The following is a 21,384-nucleotide window of genomic DNA, read 5'->3' as shown; positions in this document are numbered from 1 at the left end:
TCAATCTACTGTATATCATCAGCAGCTGACATTTTTCATTATTAAGGACAAATATGTGAGGATATTAATATGCAATATCCATGACATACACTGATTGCGCAATCTGCAGTGTTTTTCAGCATGTACCATCCCTTTATAATACTTTAAATTCTTGTACAACAGTGGTTCTCAACCTTTTTTCAGTGATGTACCCCCTGTGTACATTTTTTTCACTCAAGTACCCCCTAATCAGAGCAAAGCATTTTTGTTTGAAAAAAAGAGATAAAGAAGTAAAATACAGCACTATGTCATCAGTTTCTGATTTATTAAATTGTATAACAGTGCAAAATATTGCTCATTTGTGGTGGTCTTTCTTGAACTATTTGAAAAAAAAAGATATAAAAATAACCAAAAACTTGTTGAAAAATAAATAAGGGATTCAATTATAAATAAAGATTTCTACACATAGGAGTAATCATCAACTTAAAGTGCCCTCTTTGGGGATTGTAATAGAGATCCATCTGGAGTCATGAACTTAATTCTAAACATTTCTTCACAAAAAAAGTAATATTTTACATCAATATTTATGGAACATGTCCACAAAAAATCTACCTGTCTATACTGAATATTTCATTGTTGCATTTCTTTTCACAGTTATGAACTTATATTCATATTTTGTTGAAGTATTATTCAATTAATACAGTATTTCCTTGAATTGCCGGCGGGGAGCTAATTAATTTAAAACCTCTTCTCACTCCTGCGCTTACCAAAAGCATGCGGTAAGAGTATAAGCATGCGCTAATTATTTTAAAACCTCTTCTCACTCCGGCACTTACCAAAGGTATGCAGTAAAATTTTGAGTGGGATATAAGCTCAGACCTTAAATCCTACTGAATAGCTCTTAATCTTCTTCCCTTTATGCGATTTCAAATTACCGGTATTGAAATCAACCTCCTCCATTTTAAAAATTATGACAGGGGAAGTGTCACTTGTGACGTCACAAGTTTGACCAGGCGGTAATACTAAGCATGCGCTAATTATTTTGGGAAGTGAGTTTGACCCAGCAGTAATTCAAGGCAGGCGCATACTATATGCCCTGCGGCAATTCAAGGAAATACGGTATATTTATAAAGGATTTTTGAATTGTTGCTATTTTTAGAATATTTAAAACAAAATCTCACATACCCCTTGGCTTACCTTCAAGTACCCCTAGGGGTGGGTGCGCGTACCCCTGTTTGAGAACCACTGTTGTACAATACAACTTTTCCGACTGTGAACACACTTTTATTATTATCAACTAGCAGGGGGGTTTTCCCCCATCACAGCAATTATTGCCCCACGTGGATATTTAGGAGTGATTGACACACTGACCCAGTGTGTCTCTTCTGTGTGTACCATTAGGCACGTGGCAGGATGACTGTTAAAACCCTGGTGAAAACCGTGATCAGCATGCCAAACCACTACCGCTGCCTGTGCATCAGTCACCTGCTGGGATGGACGGCGTTTCTCTGCAATATGCTTTTTTTCACCGACTTCATGGGACAGGTGAGGACTTGCATGTTGATCAAAGGCACAGACGGAGTAATCAGCAAAAAAAACGTTTGCCAGTGGCCAACTAAGACCCTGCGGTGCAATCAAGCCTTATCAAGTTTAAAAACGTTTTAGTTTTCTATATGCAACAAAACAGCAGAATGTCGGGTCATTCGAAACGTGACATATTGATTGAGCCATGGGAAACATTTTTCAGGGGTGGAATTAGCATGAAATTACAGCTGGTGATGGCTTTTCACCCTTTCACGCTGCCTGTCAAAAACGGTTTTGTTAAACCTTGGCGAGAATGAGGACTCAGGTGCAGAAGGGGGACAATTGACACAGGCTTTATTTAACAGTTTTCTTTGAAATCTCTTTAAAGGGGAACATTATCACCAGACCTATGTAAGCGTCAATATATACCTTGATGTTGCAGAAAAAAGACCATATATTTTTTTAACCGATTTCCGAACTCTAAATGGGTGAATTTTGGGGAATTAAACGCCTTTCTGTTTATCGGTCTTTTTGCGATGACGTCAGAACGTGACGTCACCGAGGTAATACAGCCGCCATTTTCATTTTCAACACATTGCAAACACCGGGTCTCAGCTCTGTTATTTTCGACTATTTTTTGGAACCTTGGAGACATCATGCCTCGTCGGTGTGTTGTCGGAGTGTGTAACAACACTAACAGGGAGGGATTCAAGTTGCACCACTGGCCCAAAGATGCGAAAGTGTCTGCCGCCAGACCCCCATTGAATGTGCCGCAGTGTCTCCACATTGTACCGGCGATGACAGACATGGCACAGAGATGTATGGATAACCTACAGATGCATTTGCAATGATAAAGTCAACTAAATCACAAAGGTGAGTTTTGTTGATGTTGTTGACTTATGTGCTAATCAGACATATTTGGTCGCGGCGTGACTGCCAGCTAATCGATGCTAACATGCTACGCTAATCGATGCTAACATGCCATTTACTGGGGGTGTTAAAGCAGAGATGTATGGATAACCTGCAGATGCATTTGCAACTATAAAGTCAACGAAATCACAAAGGTGAGTTTTGTTGATGTTGACTGCCAGCTAATCGATGCTAACATGCTATTTACCGGCGGTGCTAAAGCAGACCTGGAACAGAGATGTATGGATAACCTGCAGATGCATTTGCAACTATATTACGTTTCCTTCCACCCACATTTAATGCGAAAAAAACACTTACCAATCGACGGATTTAAGTTGCACCAGTGTCACAAGATGCCAACGTCCTGATCGTTTGGTCCGCACATTTTACCGGCGATGCTAACGCAGCTATTGGCCATGCTATGGCTATGAATAGCGTCAATAGCTATTCGCTCAATAGTTTGTTTCTTCTTCAATATTTTCATACTCCAACCATCAGTTTCAATACATGCGTAATCTGTCTCTCCAAGGTTTCTCATTGTTTCCTTGCCCTGATGTGGGATCTGAACCGAGGATGTTGTTATGGCTTGTGGAGCCCTTTGAGACACTGGTGATTTAGGGCTATATAAATAAAGATTGATTGATTTTCATAAATCATTCAAAAATACAAAAATATTATTTTCTATTTTGTATAAATGGCTGTAATGATGATGTCAATGAGGGATTTCTAATAACTGTTATGTTGGAATTGTTATTAATAAACATTTTTGCCGATATCCGATATTCCAATATTGTTCAACCCTTAATTACCGATTCCGATAACAACCGATACGGATATAAACAGTCGTGGAATTAACACATTAGTATGCCTAATTTTGTTGTGATGCCCCACTGGATGCATTAAACAATGTAACAAGGTTTTCCAAAATAAATCAACTCAAAATATGGAAAAAAATGCCAACACGGCACTGCCATATTTATTTTTGAGGTCACAACGTGCATTATTTTTTTTTTAACATGCCTCAAAACAGCAGCTTGGAATTTGGGACATGCTCTCCCTGAGAGAGCATGAGGAGAGGTTGAGGTGAGAGAGTTGGGAGGGAAAGGGGTTGCGGGAGTGTATATCATACCGGCCCGGGAGAGTTAGTGCTGCAAGGGGTTCTGGGTATTTGTTCTGTTGTGTTTATGTTGTGTTACGGTGTGGATGTTCTCCCGAAATGTGTTTGTCATTCTTGTTTGGTGTGGGTTCACAGTGTGGCACATATTTTTAATAGTGTTAATTGTTTATACGGCCATACTCAGTGTGACCTGTATGGCTATTGACGAAGTATACTAGGCATTCACTTGTGTGTGTGAAAAACCGTAGATATTAGGTGATAGAGCTGGCAGGCAAAGGCAGTGCCTTTAAGGTTTATTGGCGCTCTGTACTTCTCCCTACATCCGTGTACACAGCGGCATTTTAAAAAGTCATACATTTTACTTTTAGAAACCGATACGGATGATTTCCGATATTACATTTTAAAGCATTTATCGGCCAATAATATCAGCAATCCGATATTATCGGACATCTCTATTTTTGACTATGATGCTGAATGTTCGGTGCGCTATCAAGCGCCATGAGGACACTTTGCCCACCAGGCGTCTTCTGTGAAACGTTATGTGTGCATGCCTCGCAGTTGCCTCCATTTTGCCTCCACAATGTCATCTTCCCTAATCCATGAATCATAATAATCTTCTTCTTTTTTCCTAGATTGTCTATAAGGGGAACCCTTACGCTGAGCACAATTCCACAGCCTACGCCACGTATGAGCGAGGCGTAGAAGTGGGCTGCTGGGGTTTGTGCATCAATGCAGTGTCCTCCTCGTTTTTCTCATGTAAGTTCTCATGGAGGAAATCACTTCATAGCGTGGATGTCTTTACTCCTTTGTTTCTCAATGACTTTCTGTTACGCTCTCCACACCCCCCCCCACGGGAAGATGAAAACATTTTGCAACCTATACATTCTATACAACTGTTGATAGTACACCTCTGCATAACATTGTGTCCTTATTTACATTAAAGAAAAGAAAAAATAAATAAATATACATTAACTTACAACTAGGGGTTGTACGGTATACCGATATTTGTATAGTATCGCGATACTAAAGAATCATATTCTGTGCTATACCGCCTCCGAAAAGTGCCGGTTCACTTGCACCCCCTTCCTAGTCACGTTATGACATTGGGGGTTTACGAGCAGACGAGCATGTTCGGCAGCGCACAATCACAGAGTACTTACATGCAGACATAGTGTGCAGACAGAATAAGGGGAGAGAGGACGCATTTTAGCGTAAAAACTAACGATAAAGGTGAAGTTATAACACTAAAACGCCCTCAGGAAGAGGTGTTTTAAGACATGTCTAGCTCGTGGCAAAAGTCCAGCCGCGGTTGGCAGTGCTTTAGCTACTTCTAAATCACTAATCCTCGCTTCCATGGCGACAAATAAAGTATGTTTCTTACAAGTATCCTCCCTGCAGGACAAGGAATAGCTAAACATGCTTCACTACACACCGTAGCTCACCGGCGTCAAAATGTAAACAAACGCCATTGGTGGATCTACACTTGACATCCACCGTAATGATACCAAGTACAGGAATGTATCTAGTCAATACTACTACGATTACGGCGATATGTTTTGGCATCACATCTTCTTTCGTTTTTTATTTATTTATATTATGTTCAAAAACTCCGGAAATATGTCCCTGGACACATGAGGACTTTGAATATGACAAATGTATGATCCTGTAACTACTTGGTATCGGATTGATACCCAAATTTGTGGTATCATCCAAAACTAATGTAAAGTATCAAACAACAGAAGAATAAGTGATTATTACATTTTAACAGACGTGGTGATAGAACATGTTAAAAGAGAGAGTGAGCTGATATTAACAGTAAATAAACAAGTAGAGTAATAATCTAATTTCTACCACTTGTCCTTAATAATTTTGACAAAATAATAAAATATAAAATGACACAATATGTTACTGCATACGTCAGCAGACTAAACTAGGAGCCTTTGTTTGCTTACTAAAAGACAAGTTGTCTTGAATGTTCACTATTTTATTTAAGGACAAACTTGCAATAAGAAACAAATGTTTAATGTACTCTAAGATTTGTTGATAAAATAAAGCCAACAATGCCATTTTTTTGTGGTCCCCTTTCTTTAGAAAAGTATCAAAGTATCTAAATAATTTTGATACCGGTATAGCTCGGTTGGCCGTGCCAGCAACTTGAGGGTTGCAGGTTCGATCCCCGGTTCCGCTTTCCTAGTCAATGCCGTTGTGTCCTTGGGCAAGACACTTTACCCACCTTCTCCCAGTGCCACCCACACTGCTTTAAATGTAACTTAGATATTGAGTTTCACTATGTAAAGCGCTTTGAGTCACTTGAGGAAAAAGCGCTATACAAATATAATTCACGGATATTGGTATCGGGACAACACTACTTACAACAAAGAATAACTTCATTAACATTGTTACAGAAAATATTTAAAATTCATCAATTTGCCTGAAAAAAAAAAATAAAAAATCCTTATTTAAACTATTAGCAGTGTTGACCAACTTGAAGGAAGTAGTATTGTTAACGATAAATCGATGCGACCAGATATTTGGTTCGAGAAGTGGCCGGTCCGGCTACGTTGGTTACAGCCTATCAATTGATAAGATTCAGCTGTGAATCCTTAGGTAAATTGAGTGTAAACACCTAAACCGGTTCTTGCGCTGAACGAGAAATCAGTTGACGGTTTTTGTCTTTAAAACAACACAAGAGCCAGGGCTGTCATTAGAAGAGTCTCATGCTTGTTAATTTACTTACATAACTGAGGATGATAATAAAGTAGACACATGGACCGGGTGTCGAGCTAGACTAGCAATCAGGAGACAGCTTATGTCTAAAACGATTCAGGAGTAACAGCTGCCGTGTGACGATCCGTTGCCCGGATCAGGATTTGTTCTATTAGTTTTACTACCTCAGTTCTCTTTTCAGCACCCCTGGGTTTGTGTTTTGGTTACCATTGGTGCTGATTAGTTCCACCATCCTCTGATTAGTGTTAGGAACACCCATCTGCTCCTGGGCACTAATCAGAGAGCTACTTATTCCTGTTTATCGCCACACACTGTCTGGCTGTCTTGTTTGCTTTGCTACGCTTAGCCATTTGTTTCCTTGTTAGCTATTCCATTAGCTCCCCGTGCTGTGGACACACTGTATTTTTGTATTTTGAACGATTTATGGCCAATAACTGCATCCGAAGTTCCATCTGCATCTTAGGAAAACAACCCACGCAAAAACATGCGACCACATCGTAACATGCCGGCCAATTAACCGTAAGCTACGTATCGTCAAGACCGTGGACTCTAAGATCCCAAGGAATGGAGGATCACACAGTTTCCCAGTGTGTCTTTCTTTATTTCACAAAATACAACGTTCTCGCAGAAAGAGCTTAACCTCTGTGTCCCACTCTCTTTTCTGACCTTTAAACTCCACGACACACGTAATTTACCATCCTTTTCCTGGAAGTCAGGTTATTATTAATATTCTCATGGCATTCAACTGAACAGTTGTCTTAGAAGACTCATCCGAGCAGTTATTGTTAGTTCATGTTCATAGACTTCGCTTGGACAATTCTAGTCGGGATGGTCTCCTGCTGGCCCCACTATGGACTGGACTCCCACTATTATGTTAGATCCACTATGGACTGGACTCTCACTATTATGTTAGATCCACTATGGACTGGACTCTCACTATTATGTTAGAGCCACTAAGGAATGGACTTTCACAATATCAGGTCAGACCCACTTGTAGTCCATCGACGTCCCACTGGGTTGTGAGTTTTTCCTTGCCCTGATGTGGGCCCTGATCCGTTGTGGCTTGTGCAGCCCTTTGAGACATTTGTGATTTAGGGCTATATAAATAAACATTGATTTGGAGTTTGCATGTTCTCCCCGTGAATGCGTGGGTTCCCTCCGGGTACTCCGGCTTCCTCCCACTTCCAAAGACATGCACCTGGGGATAGGTTGATTGGCAACACTAAATTGGCCCTAGTGTGTGAATGTGAGTGTGAATGTTGTCTGTCTATCTGTGTTGGCCCTGCGATGAGGTGGCGACTTGTCCAGGGTGTACCCTGCCTTCCGCCCGATTGTAGCTGAGATAGGCGCCAGCGCCCCCCGTGACCCCGAAAGGGAATAAGCGGTAGGAAAATGGATGGATGGATGATTGATAGTCTGGGCGCTTGGTGCCTAGGTCCTAACTGTTTACCCTCTAACCTGAGAAAGAGCGTATAAACAGGAAGGATTGCTTTTGTTCCTTTCTGGGATATAAAAAGAACGTGTCCATCAACAAACGTTAACTATAGAATTGAATCATTCATACACTAAATCGAATCAAATCGTTCTGTTTTGTAAATACCATATTTTCCGGACCATAGGGTCTTTTTTCATTTATAAGGCGCACCGTATTATAGGGCGGATTAAAGGAGTCATATTGTTATTTTTTTTTTCGGAATTGAAAACATTCCTTGTGGTCTACATCCGTGTATTTCAACCACTGTGCCACGGCACACTAGTCTGAGATATTGTCTGATGTGCCGTGGGAAATTATGCAACTTCACCTAATTGGTCATATGAATATTTTTTGAAAATCAATAAGTATAATCTGCAAATAATGTCCCGTTGCTTAGTGTCTGTGCTGTGTAGAACTCGGCAGGGTAGCCACTTAATATCCCATGTCAGTAGGTTGCAGCAGGTAATTGCTTTGTAAAAGTCGGAATGTGTCGGGTGAGACGAGGATGGTTTGTTGTGATCCCAATGTGCAGACCACAGCAGGAGGCAGCGTGCAGGTAAAAAGGTATGTAATGCTTAAACCAAAAATGGACAAAAGGGAATAGGAAAGGAAATGGCAATGGCTATGCAAAGCGAAAGTAAAACTGAACTGGCTACAAAGAAAACAGAAACAAAATAATGGACGACAGCAAAAACTTACGGCGTCCATAAAGTACATCTGAACATGATATGACAATCAAAAATGTCCACATAAAGAAGGATAGGAACAACAGAAATAGCCTTGTTTGCTAACACACAGCAGGTGCGGGGAATAGTGCTCAACAGAAGACATGAAACTGCTATAGGAAAACACCAACAAAAACAGGAAGGGCCACTAAAATAACAGCGCAAGAAAAAAACTAAAGCACTGCACACAGGAAACAACAACAAACTCAATATAAGGCACGACGACCTAGTGGAGTTTAATTTTGAAATAGTTTTTTGCTGTTTGTGTGCCTCTGTATTTCTTAATGAAAAAAATGTGCCTTGCCTCAAAAAAGGTTGAAAAACAGTAGTCTACATAACATGTAATGGTGGTTCTTTGGTCAAAATCATCTTCAAGCCGCTTTCTGGCAGTCGCTTCAAGATGCGCCGTTTTGTGGGCAGTCTTATTTACCATGAATTGATTAACGTGGACCCGACTCAAAAACAAGTTGAAAAACTTATTCGGGTGTTACCATTTAGTGGTCAATTGTACGGAATATGTAGTGTACTGTGCAATATACTAATAAAAGTTTCAATGTTGCTCACCTTCAGCAGCGTCTTCTTCCCATCATCTTTGTTGTAGCGGTGTAGCGTGCAAGGACAGAAGTGGAAGAAGTGTCAAAAGATGGAGCTAACCGCTTTAATGACATTCGGACTTTACTTCAATCAATAACGGAGCAGTATCTCCTCACCCGTGGCTCACTAGCGCAATAACAACAGAGGAAATGTGTCCCGTGAAAAACCGTCCGACCGGAACTCTCTAATAACTAGAGTCCCTTGGGTGAATAATGTAAACTCACTACACATGTTTTAGCGCTTTCATGGCGAGTTTACTGACAGGTATAAGTTGGAACTTTACACTACTTTATATTAAAAAAGTCACTTAGCAAGAAGATAGAGAAAAAGAAGAAGGTTATCGACTATGGTGTCGCCACGGATTACAATTTTTTAGGACTTATGCAGATCCCAAATACAGATCAGCAGGTACCAGAAGATAAGAATAGTCACTTTTGCATTATTTTGCGAAATGAAACGCCAGATAATGCCTTACCTTATACACACACCATAATAATACTAGTATGTTTAAGCACAGTACAATCCATCAAGCGGTGCGGCTTCATAGCTTACCAAAGTCCTACTAAAAACATGTTGATAGATTTTTGAGTGCCGTGTGTGTAATGTTCTATATTTTCAATGGCACATGAAAAATGTCGGTGTCATTTACTTGGGTCATATTGCAGTCTACACATATCTCTTATGTGTGACTGCCATCTTCTGGTCACACTTATAATTTCAGTATGTACCAAATAAAATAGCTTCAAGGTCAGTAAGCAAAAACAGAAATATTCTGTATATTAGGCGCACCAGGTTATAAGGCGCACTTTTTCAGAAAAAAAAAAAGGATTTTAAGTGCGCTTTAGAAGTCTGGAAAATACAAACCCGGTTTCCATATGAGTTGGGAAATTGTCCATTCATCCATTTTCTACCGCTTATTCCCTTTTGGGGTCGTGGGGGGAGCTGGCACTTATCTCAGCTACAATCAGGCGGAAGGCGGGGTACACCCTGGACAAGTCGCCACCTCATCGCAGGGCCAACACAGATAGACAGACAACATTCACACTCACATTCACACACTAAAGCCAATTTAGTGTTGCCAAGACAGACAACATTCACACTCACATTCACACACTAAAGCCAATTTAGTGTTGCCAATCAACCTATCCCCAGGTGCATGTCTTTGGAGGTGGGAGGAAGCCAGAGTACCCGGAGGGAACCCACGCAGTCACGGGGAGAACATGCAAACTCCACACAGAAAGATCCCGAGCCCGGGATTGAACCCAGGACTGCAGGACCTTCGTATTGTGAGGCAGACGCACTAACCCCTCTTCCACCGTGAAGCCTTGGGAAATTGTGTTAGATGTAAATGTTAACGGAATACAATGATTTGATAATGCTTTTCAACGCATATTTAGTGGAATATGCTACAAAGACAAGATATTTGAAATTCAAATTCATAAACTTTGTTTTGTTTTTTTAAATAATAATTTACTCAGAATTTCATGGCTGCAACATGTGCCAAAGTAGTTGGGAAAGGGCATGTTCACCACTGTGTTACATGATGATGACATGATGAGCATTCCTCAACTATATCAGTATTTATTGCCACCTTTCCCAACTTCTTTGTCACATGTTGCTGGCATCAAATTCTAAAGTTAATGATTATTTGCAACAACAAACAAATGTTAATCCGTTTGAACATCAACTATTTTGTTTTTGTAGCATATTCAATATAATAATGGTTGAAAATGATTTGCAATCTGTCGGCTCCCGACAGATTGCGCTCTTGTGTGTGTCCGAGCCGTGACAGGATCCCCCACCTTATGCGAGACTCCCGACGAGCTACGGGGTGCGTCCGGATTGGCACGGTAAAAATCCTCAAGGAGAGAGGGGTCCGCGAGGTAGGAGGCTGGCACCCAGGATCGGTCCTCCGGTCCAAAGCCTTCCCAGTCGACCAGGTAGACCAACCCCCTACCCTGTCGACGAACCCTGAGAATCTCCTTCACTGTCCACACCTGATCACCGCTCTTGAGAACCCTGGGAGGAGGGGGGGAGGGGTGGGGTGTGAGAGAAGGCTGATGGACACAGGCTTGATTTGGGACACGTGAAAAACTGGGTGGATCTTCATGGAAGATGGGAGAGAGAGACGAACGGCAGCAGGGTTGACTATGGCATTGATGGGGAAAGGTCCCACGTAGCGGGGCGCCAATTTAAAGGACCGTACCTTGAGGTGGAGGTCTTTGGCCCTTAACATCACCTGCTGCCCGAGCTGATAGGACGGTGCCGGGATGCGGTGCGGCGCATCCTGTCCGATGTCTTCACTAAGGCAGTCCAGGCAGTCTTCCAGACCTTTCGGCAGCGTTTAAGGTGTGGGCCCGAGTGGAGGGTACCGCTGCCTCGACCTCTTGCTGAGAAAACATTGGTGGTTGGTAGCCTAGAGAGCACTCGAAAGGGGACATACCTGTGGCGGAACTGGTCATGGAATTGAAGGCGTACTCCACCCAGGGTAAGTATCTGCTCCATTGAGAGGGTTGGCGGGCGGAAAAACAGCGGAGCATTGTCTCTAACCCCTGGTTGGCTCTCTCTGCTTGTCCGTTACTCTGTGGGTGATATCCAGAGGTGAGGCTGACTGTAGCACCAATTCCTTTGCAGAAAGACTGCCACACGCGGGAGATGAACTGGGGGCCACGGTCAGAGAGTATGTCCTGGGGAATGCCGTGGAGTTTGACCACGTGTTGGATGAGCAGGTCGGCAGTCTCAGCTGTGGAGGGAAGCTTGGGGAGTGGGACAAAATGTGCAGCCTTGGAGAATCTACCGATTATGGTTCCGATAATGGTGTTACCTTGAGAAGCGGGGAATCCGGTCACAAAGTCCAGAGCAATATGAGACCAGGGTCGACCAGGAATAGGTAGGGGGCGTAAGAGTCCCGCCGGAGGGCTCTGGGAAGCCTTGTTGCGAGCGCACGTGGAACAATCAGCGATGAACTTTCTGGTGTCAGTCTCCATAGATGGCCACCAGAATGAGCGTTGGATGAAAGATAGAGAGCGGTGGACCCCCCGGGTGGCAAGCAAAGACACTGGAGTGACCCCAGTCTAGTACTTTGGAACAAAGGTCAGGTTGAACAAACAGTCTGTAAGGGGGTCAACCACCCGGACCTGGGTTTTTGAGAAGTGCCGCTCTTACCAGTGCCTCAATCTCCCAGGTGATCATCCCCACCACCCGGGCAGGGGGGAGAATGGGTTCGGCTGAGGGTGTGTTCATGGTCTCCTCCGAGAACTGTCTGGAGAGGGCATCAGCCTTTGTGTTGCGGGAGCCTGGTCTATAAGAGAGCGTGTAGTCAAATCTACTAAAAAAATGTGTCCAACGTGCCTGACGGTCATTAAGTCTCTTGGCAGATCGAATGTGGATGAGGTTGCGATGATCGGTGAGTACCAGGAATGGATGCTTTGCCCCCTCCAGCCAGTGTCTCCACTCAGAAAGAGCGTCGTGTAGTGCCAGCAGTTCCCGATTACCTGCGTCATAGTTGCGCGCCGATGGTGTGAGTCTTCTGGAAAAAAATGCACATGGATGTAAGACATTATTCCCTTGGGCACGCTGGGAGAGTACCGCCCCGATGCCTGAATCTGATGCGTCCACCTCGACGACAAATGGATAATCGGGATCGGAGTGGACGAGTACCGGTGCAGAGGTGAAGCTCCTCTTCAGCCTTTGGAAAGACACATTGGCTTCTTTGGTCCATTGAAATGGGATGAGGGTGGAAGTGAGGGAATGGAGAGGGGCGGCCACCTTACTGAAGTCCTTTATGAAGCGGCGGTAGAATCCTGCGAAGCCCAGAAAACGTCTCAATTCCGTCCTTGTGGAGGGCTGTGGCCACTGTGTTACCGCCTCAACCTTTTTGGGGTCCGCCTTGATGTGTCCTTCTTGAACAATATGACCGAGAAAGTTAACTGAGGATTTGTGGAACTCACACTTCTCGGCCTTGACGAACAGATGGTTCTCTAGTAGGCGCTGCAGAACCAGTCGGACATGGTGTTTGTGTTCCTGTAGGGATTTTGAAAAAATTAGAATGTCATCAAGGTACACTACAACAAACTGGTTGAGCATGTCTCGCAGTACATCGTTTACCAGGGCCTGAAAAACCGCCGGGGCATTCGTCAGGCCGAAGGGCATCACCCTGTATTCGAAGTGCCCCAGGTGTGTGTTGAAAGCTGTCTTCCATTCATCCCCCTTCCTGATGCGTACCAGGTGGTACGCGTTGCGGAGATCCAATTTACTAAAAACTGTGGCGGGAGCGAGGGGCTCAAAGGAAGAGCTCAGGAGTGGAGAGGGTATTTGTTCTTGATTGTGATATTATTTAGTTGACGGTAGTCAATACACGGGCGTAGAGATCCATCCTTCTTGCCCACAAAGAAGAATCCTTCCGCCACCGGGGACTTAGAGGGGGTGATGATGCCGGAAGCAAGAGAGTCAGAAATGTATTCCTGCATCGCCTTGTTTTCGGGTAGGGCACAGCCAAGAGCGACCAAGGACTATGGGGGCAATGGGAGCATCCAAAACCCAGAGGCTAATGGTCTCAGTGTGGTTCCCAGAGAGGGTAAGTGAGAGGGGTTCCGTCCTGTGGGTTATGGGACCAAGGGGGTGTCCGTCCAGGGCTTGAGCCGGTAAGGGGGTCTCAAGCGGTAAGAGCTGTATACCCGCCTGTCGAGCGAACTCCCGATCCAATAGGCTGTCGTCCGCTCCAGAATCCAGGTAGGCCCCGATAGTTAGGTTCTTGGAGTTCCATGACAAGGTCGCTGGGAAGAGGATGCCAGGATTCCTCCGCTTGCGGGGAACGGACGTATGGCTCACTAGGATTCCCCTGACTAGTGAGCCTTGTCTTTTGGCCGTATCGGGCAGTTCCTGATCACATGACCTGCCACCCCGCAGTAGAGACAGAGGTGTTGCTGGAAGCGCCTCTCCCGTTCTTCGGCTGCTAGGCGGGATTTGCCTGGTTGCATGGGATCGTCCGTGCTGGTGCCCCCAAGGGCAGGTAGTGGTGGCCACATGGCAGCGTGCGGTCTGGTTCGGGGACTTGGACTTGGGCTGCTGTGCGCTCGCTCAGCAGCTCGCTCGATAAGTCTCTGGTCCATCTGGAGAGCGAGGTCAATTAAGGCCCGGTAAGACGTCGGGCGGGCCCTTAAAAGTCCGTCCTTTACTGCGTCACTGAGCCCGCGTCGGAACGCGCTCTGGAGTGCCTTATCCCCCCACCCGCTGTCAGCTGCGAGGGTGCGAAACTCCAGGGTGTATTCGGCCACAGAGCGGGAGCCCTGCTGAATGGAGTGGAGGCGGGAGGCGGCATCCCCCCCGTCCACTGGGTGGTTAAACACAGCCCGGAACTCTGAGCGGAAGGCAGAGTAGTCAGTTCCGAGTCCGCTGCTTTGGTTAATCGCCGCTGTGGCCCATCGCAGTGCTCTGCCTGACAGGAGGGAGAACAGGAAGGCAATCTTGGCCCCATCAGAGGAGTAGCGGGAGGGCTGGTGCTGAAATATAAGCTCACACTGAACCAAAAATCCCCGGCAGAGTTCAAAATCTCCCTAAAATGTTTTTGGGATGGCAATCTTGAGTTCTCGGGTCAGGAAGGTGTCCCATGTTGTCACAGCCGCGGAGGCACCCGTACCCGGCGCAGGTGGAGGGGGGGTTCTTGGCTCAATGGTGTCCAGCCTTGACAGCAGGGTGGCAAAGGCAGCATTAAGCTGGGTCTCCAAGTCATCAAAACGAGAGTGGTGCTGCTGGAGGATAGTGTGCATGGTGGGAAGATCAGGGGTAGTGGTGTGTTGGGGAGAGGAAGTGGGGCGACCTCTTCCTGTGCCGTCTGGTTCTGACATGGCCAGAACGTACTGTGAAGGTTTCAGGGAGAAGGAGACGGCACAGAGACTGGGAAAAGCTTATAGCCTGGGGCGTCTTTATTTTAACAAGGATATATCTAATGCTGTATGTATATATATATATAATATAATATATATCTATACAATAATATTTCAATATAATTTATATAATATATTATTTGATATAATATATTATACAAAACTATATTATATATTATTATATAAATATATATATATATATATATATATATATATATATATATATATAATGTGTGTGTATGTCAAATCTGATGTGTATGTAACAAAGATGAAATGGGTGCAAGACTATGTGTGGAATTTAACGGGAGGTGTTATTTACCGCAAGTGTTGGAGGTGCGTGTTGAGAGGAGCTGAGCTGTCAGGCGCGGGCAAGGCAGGTAGGGAAGTCCAAGGCGGAAGCGTGGTCGAGAGGCAGGAGAGAGTCGTCGTTTGTCCGGGTGCGAGCAAGGGATCGAAAACCAGGAAGCCAGAGGAAGACAAGGGGAATCCAAAAAGCACACGACACACAGCGTGGCTCGGGAACGCACACAGGGAGGGTACAGTTGCTACGTTCTGGCAAAGGATCACTGGTGGCGGGGGTTCTTGTAGTCCTCTCTTTCATTAGTGCCGGCTGCGTTGATTACAGATGGAGCGCAGCTGCCTGCCGCGGCTTGAGTGACGTGCGCGGTCAGAGGCGCGCCGGATGACGCGCGCAGCGCGGCTCCCGACAGATTGCGCACTTGTGTGTGTCCGAGCCGTGACACAAATCATTGTATTCTGTTTATATTTACATATAACACTATTTCCCAACTCATATGGAAGTGGGGTTTGTACGATAAACACGGGGTGGGGGGACGAAGGTTAAATCTGGGGTCAGAAAAAAAAAACCTGTTAGCACATGATAAGCACATACACACTAGTTACGACATAGAAACAACTCGGATGACGGAGCTGTGCTGCCTTCTGGCGCGTCCGTCGCACCTAAGGAGCAGAGCAGATGCAAAGGCCTGGGGTGGGGATATGTGTGCATATGACTTCCTCACATGCACCCCCTCCCCCTGTATTTGAGACAAAGTGCTTTACTCTGACATAATTGGCACATTCATGCTGTGCGGGGAGATGGATAAACCGCACTTTTGATTTAGGAATGTCAATGCAAGTTCATTAGGCGCTCCCACTGAGGACAACGCACTCCCTCGAGCAAGCTATCACATCCTTTGGATGTCAAACAGAGGCTGGACTGCTAATATTTAAAGATAGTGGTAGGGGTAGAATCTTTAGTTCTTTTACCAGAAGGGATTGGGATCAAGCTAATGATCCACACCTTTCTTTCAGGCATAACATCATTAAAACATCCATTCTCACATCCACATAAAGGAGATTTTGTATGTGAAAGCTACGCAGTCAAGTCCCTTGTTGATCCATAATTATCTAACACATGCTCCTGCACCACCCTTTTTCTTTTCCCTTGCTGATCAATTAGGTCCGGAGTCGTTTGTTCCCTCAAAACCACGTTACTGAATTAAATAAATGGGTTCAAATCCATATGTGTGAACACTTAGTTTTCTACACCAAAATTCACCTATTTATTTTTTTGGCGGGCTCTACCTTCCGCATTTTTCATCCGATTCAAACCGTTGCAATTTCAAACTGTTCAGCCTATTCGGGAATGTCGGGCTTTCCCTTGACAAATTCCAAAAATTCCCAGAATTCCAGGTTTTCCGGGCCATTTTTCCCCATTTTAAATTACTTGGCCATTTTTTTTTAACTTCCACCATTTACACATTTTCCAAACAATTCAAACTATTCCACCTTCAACATATTCCACTCATCCTGTCACATGTTGTAGGTGACGAACCTAGTAGGAATACATGATTTAATCTTCAAAAATAAATGTAAAAACACAAACCAAGAACTAGGAGACAGAAAAACTGGATATAGCTAACGGCTAACAGGAAAAGACAAAACAAGGAACTAGGAGACAGTAAACTGTAAATAGCTATAGGAACTAACAGGAACAGTTTACCGCACTGACAACGACAAAAGGTAACAACAATCAACCGGTAAGAGCGACAAGTATTAATGACAATAATCCAGCGCAGAGTGGAGGACAAAGCTGGTCTAAATAGGAGCTGGTTGATTGACACCAGGTGTGGCCCGGTCCCAATCAGCCACAGCTGAGGGGAAAAAGCACTCAGGGAGACAATCAAAAAATAACCAAAATAAGAGTGCTGACAGGAACTAAAGACAGGAAACAAAGATAAACGCAGAGGAAAAACTAAGACATAGCCAAACTGTCAGGGACAAGCCTGACACATCCTGGATATTCAAACTATCATTTTTCCAATTTTCCAAAAAATTCCTGGAAGTCCCAGTTTTCCGAACCCTATTTTCACCCTTTTTCTGTCGAATACTCTTTCCACATTTTTCAACCCGCTTTAACCATTCCACTGTCAAAACATTCCACTTAATCCAGACAAAAAACTAAGTCGTTTATTGAACTGGAAAAATTCCCGGTTTTCCCAAAATTCCAAGAAATCCTTAAAACAAATTCTCAAATTGTTACTTCAACATTTCTCAACCGTTTTGAAAAATTCCATCACCAACATATTCAAAGTTTTTTTTTTCACCATTTAAAAAAAAAAAATCCCTACTTTCCTGGAATTGCCACATTTTTAAGAAATTCCCATTGAAATGAATGGAACATTTTTCAAATTTCCAAAACTCCTAAATTTTTCCCCTAATTCAAACCGTTTCAACTTCAATATATTCAGCCTTTGTAACAATTCTAAAAAAAAAAAATAATTCACAGATTTCCTAGAATTCCCAGTTTATCGAATACATTTTCCCCATTCGAAATCAATTTGCCATTCTTCAAACTTCAGCCATTACCACATTTTCAACCTATTCAAACCATTCCAACATCAACACATTCCACTCAACCTGTACATTCAAACTAAAACTTCCCTAAGTTCCAAACCAAATTCCAGTTTTCCTGGAAATTCAAACTCTTTAAGATTCAAACTATTCTCACATTCATACTACATTCTATCAGCATTTCAGTTCAACTTCAGCATTGGAGCATTCACACGCAATTTCTTCAGGAATTGCCTCATCTAGTTGTTTGATATTTCACTATTCAATTATTAAAACTATTTATTAATTAGTTTTTATTGTTTATAAATTGATTTAATTATGTTAATTGACAAAGGACAACATTTATTTCTTTTTTTCATGTATTTGAAATTTTCAATGAACAAAATGAGTGTACATCTTCTTCTGCTTATCCGAAGTCGGGTCACGGGGGCAGCAGCCTAAGCAAAGAAGCCCAGACTTCCATCTCCCCAGCCACTTGGTCCAGCTCTTCCCGGAGGATCCCGAGGCGTTCCCAGGCCAGCCGGGAGACATAGTCTTCCCAACGTTTTCTGGGTCTTCCCCGTTGACGCCTCCCGGTCGAAAGTGCCCGAAATACACACCTCTGGGGGCTTTCCTCACACCGGTGACATCATGCGCACATCGTCTGCTACTTCCGGTAAAGGCACGGCTTTTTTATTAGCGACCAAAAGTTGCAAACTTTATCGCCAACTGAAATGAGATTTTCTTATTTAAACGGGGATAGCAGGTACATTCTATGTGTCATACTTGATCATTTCGCGATATTGCCATATTTTTGATGAAAGGATTTAGTAGAGAACATTGACGATAAATTTCGCAACTTTTGGTCGCTGATAAAAAAGCTTTGCCTGTACCAGAAGTAGCAGACAATGTGCGCAATGACAATAAAGTCCATTCTATTATATTTAGGGGTGGGCAAATTAATGCGTTAATTACGCGTTAACTCATCAATCTATTAACGCCGACAATTATTTTATCGCACATTTGCGTATGTTGTTTACATGCTTTTATTTTGTTAACGCCTTTTCTTAACAAGATGGCATCTCCCGGATGTATTTCGGCGTCGAGGGGCTCTTGGTAAAGATGGAACATTTGGCAAAAATACCGGACAATTCTGCAAATTTCATGGCTGGCTTACAGCGTGGTCACTCCGGGATCACTTACGACCGCCAGACAATTCTGAATGTGGATAGATCGGGCCGTTTTGGACTGAATGACGCGTGCTTGCTAGACCGGCTAGCTAGCATGGGAATACTTTGCCGGCTACATCCAGCGGCCTGTGAACCAGCGGAGTATGTGTTGTCTGTCTATTTATCAATAATGCAGACGAGGAGTGTTGGCTGAGTTCTTAACGTTTGCTTTCAGAGCGTGCATATCACAACATACAAGATGCCGTCATGGCGACACAACCTATACCGGGCTACCGGGCATGCTCGTCACTCCTGTTGCATGCTGGGTAGGGTAGTTCTTTTTTTCCCTGGCTCATAACATCACAAATAGTACCATGTATATGCGTTCAGTTTATCAAAGCACCAAGCAAACAATCGGAAAATTCCCATCATATCAATTCCTAGATATGGTCATAATTATTTTAAGTGCACTACGCAGAATAAACACAAAATTATTAATATTGCTACTACGGATAATTTGATCAAAAATTCCCTAAAACAGCCCACTACCTATAATATAGGTTTTTTAAACATAAGATCCCTGATAAAAAAAAATGTTTCTGCTGTTACCTCAGAAATTGCCTGTTCAGATGTTATGATTGTGGCTCAGAGATTTGTATGTAGATTATATTTATTTTCCATAACAAACAGGATAACTTAAATACCCTGGCAGTGGCAATAAGCTTAAATGTTTGTATTTACATTTTTTGAGTTGATTTTCATTAAATATGCTATTTAACTGCTACTGTTTAACAAGGACTGATTTAAATTGTGTTTGCACAACAAATGTTTTGGCGCTTTTGTTCATGTGGGAGAATATTCCAATAAAGGTGCACTACACACTACTTTTGAATTCATTATTGGGCTTTGCGTATACAATGCAGTTAATCGTGATTAATCGGAGAAATAGTGCGATTAACTTCGATTAAAAATTTGAATCGTTGCCCAGCCCTAATTATATTATATCATAATTTTCCCAAAGTAAACATTGTTGACTCTCACAAAGTCTGCTTGATTAGCATTGTTGTGGATGGGGAAGGGATCTTAGGTTCATCACACAACATCATACGATCACATAGCTAGCTTCGTCATTATCTCTCAAAATGGCTCGGGAATGAATCTCTGTGAGATTGATAACATTTTGATCATATCGATTTATTTGCAAACTTTCAAAGTCTTTTGGTTTGATAAATTAGATATATGTAAGAATAGCTTTGACATAGAGGCAACTTGTTTTTCCACTCAACTGGTACAAACCCCGTTTCCATATGAGTTGGGAAATTGTGTTAGATGTAAAAAGAAACGGAATACAATGATTTTTGCAAATCCTTTTCAACCCATATTCAATTGAATGCACTACAAAGACAAGATATTTGATGTTCAAACTCATTAACTTTTTTTTTTTTGCAAATAATAATTAACTTAGAATTTAATGGCTGCAACACGTAACAAAGTAGTTGGGAAAGGGCATGTTCACCACTGTGTTACATCACCTTTTCTTTTAACAACACTCAATAAACGTTTGAGAACTGAAGAAACTAATTGTTGAAGCTTTGAAAGTGGAATTCTTTCTTATTCTTGTTTTATGTAGGGGTCTACACTGTCGTATTTTACGCTTCATAATGCGCCACACATTTTCGATGTGAGACAGGTCTGGACTGCAGGCGGGCCAGAAAAGTACCCGCACTCTTTTTTTTACAAAGCCACGCTGTTGTAACACGTGCTGAATGTTTTGCTGAAATAAGCAGGGGCGTCCATGAAAAAGACGGCGCTTAGATGGCAGCATATGTTGTTCCAAAACCTGTATGTACCTTTCAGCATTAATGACGCCTTCACAGGTTTGTAAGTTACCCATGCCTTGGGCACTAATGCACCCCCATACCATCACAAATGCTGGCTTTTGAACTTTGCGTCGATAACAGTCTGGATGGTTCGCTTTCCCTTTGGTCCGGATGACACGGTGTCGGATATTTCCAAAAACAATTTGAAATGCGGACTCGTCAGACCACAGAAGACTTTTCCACTTTGCATCACTCCATCTGAGATGATCTCGGACCCAGAGAAGCCGGCGAAGTTTCTGGATGTTGTTGATAAATGGCTTTCACTTTGCATAGTAGAGCTTTAACTTGCACTTACAGATGTAGCGACGAACGTATTTAGTGACAGTGGTTTTCTGAAGTGTTCCTGAGCCCATGTGGTGATATCATTTAGAGATTGATGTTGATTTTTGATACAGTGCCGTCTGAGGGATCAAAGGTCACGGTCATTCAATGTTGGTTTCCGGCCATGCCGCTTACGTGGAATGATTTCTCCAGATTCTCTGAACCTTTTGATAATATTATGGACCGTAGATGTTGAAATCCCTAAATTTCTTGCAATTGCACTTTGAGAAACATTGTTTCCTAAA

General features: G+C 43.1%; 1 protein-coding gene across 1 annotated transcript in view; it reads left to right on the top strand.

The window, feature by feature from the left end:
• Positions 1-21,384, top strand: part of slc45a2 (solute carrier family 45 member 2) — a 101,990-nt gene that overhangs the window by 67,159 nt on the left and 13,447 nt on the right. Inside the window, exons 4-5 of the mRNA XM_061876586.1 lie at positions 1,381-1,524; positions 4,162-4,285. Of these exons, the coding sequence (XP_061732570.1) occupies positions 1,381-1,524; positions 4,162-4,285 (268 nt within the window). The remainder of the gene's footprint in view (positions 1-1,380; positions 1,525-4,161; positions 4,286-21,384) is intronic.

Source organism: Nerophis ophidion, linkage group LG17, assembly GCF_033978795.1.
Source record: "Nerophis ophidion isolate RoL-2023_Sa linkage group LG17, RoL_Noph_v1.0, whole genome shotgun sequence".
Taxonomy (NCBI): domain Eukaryota; kingdom Metazoa; phylum Chordata; class Actinopteri; order Syngnathiformes; family Syngnathidae; genus Nerophis; species Nerophis ophidion.
Note: the sequence above shows the minus strand (reverse complement) of the source record. Positions and strands in the feature narration are given on the sequence as shown.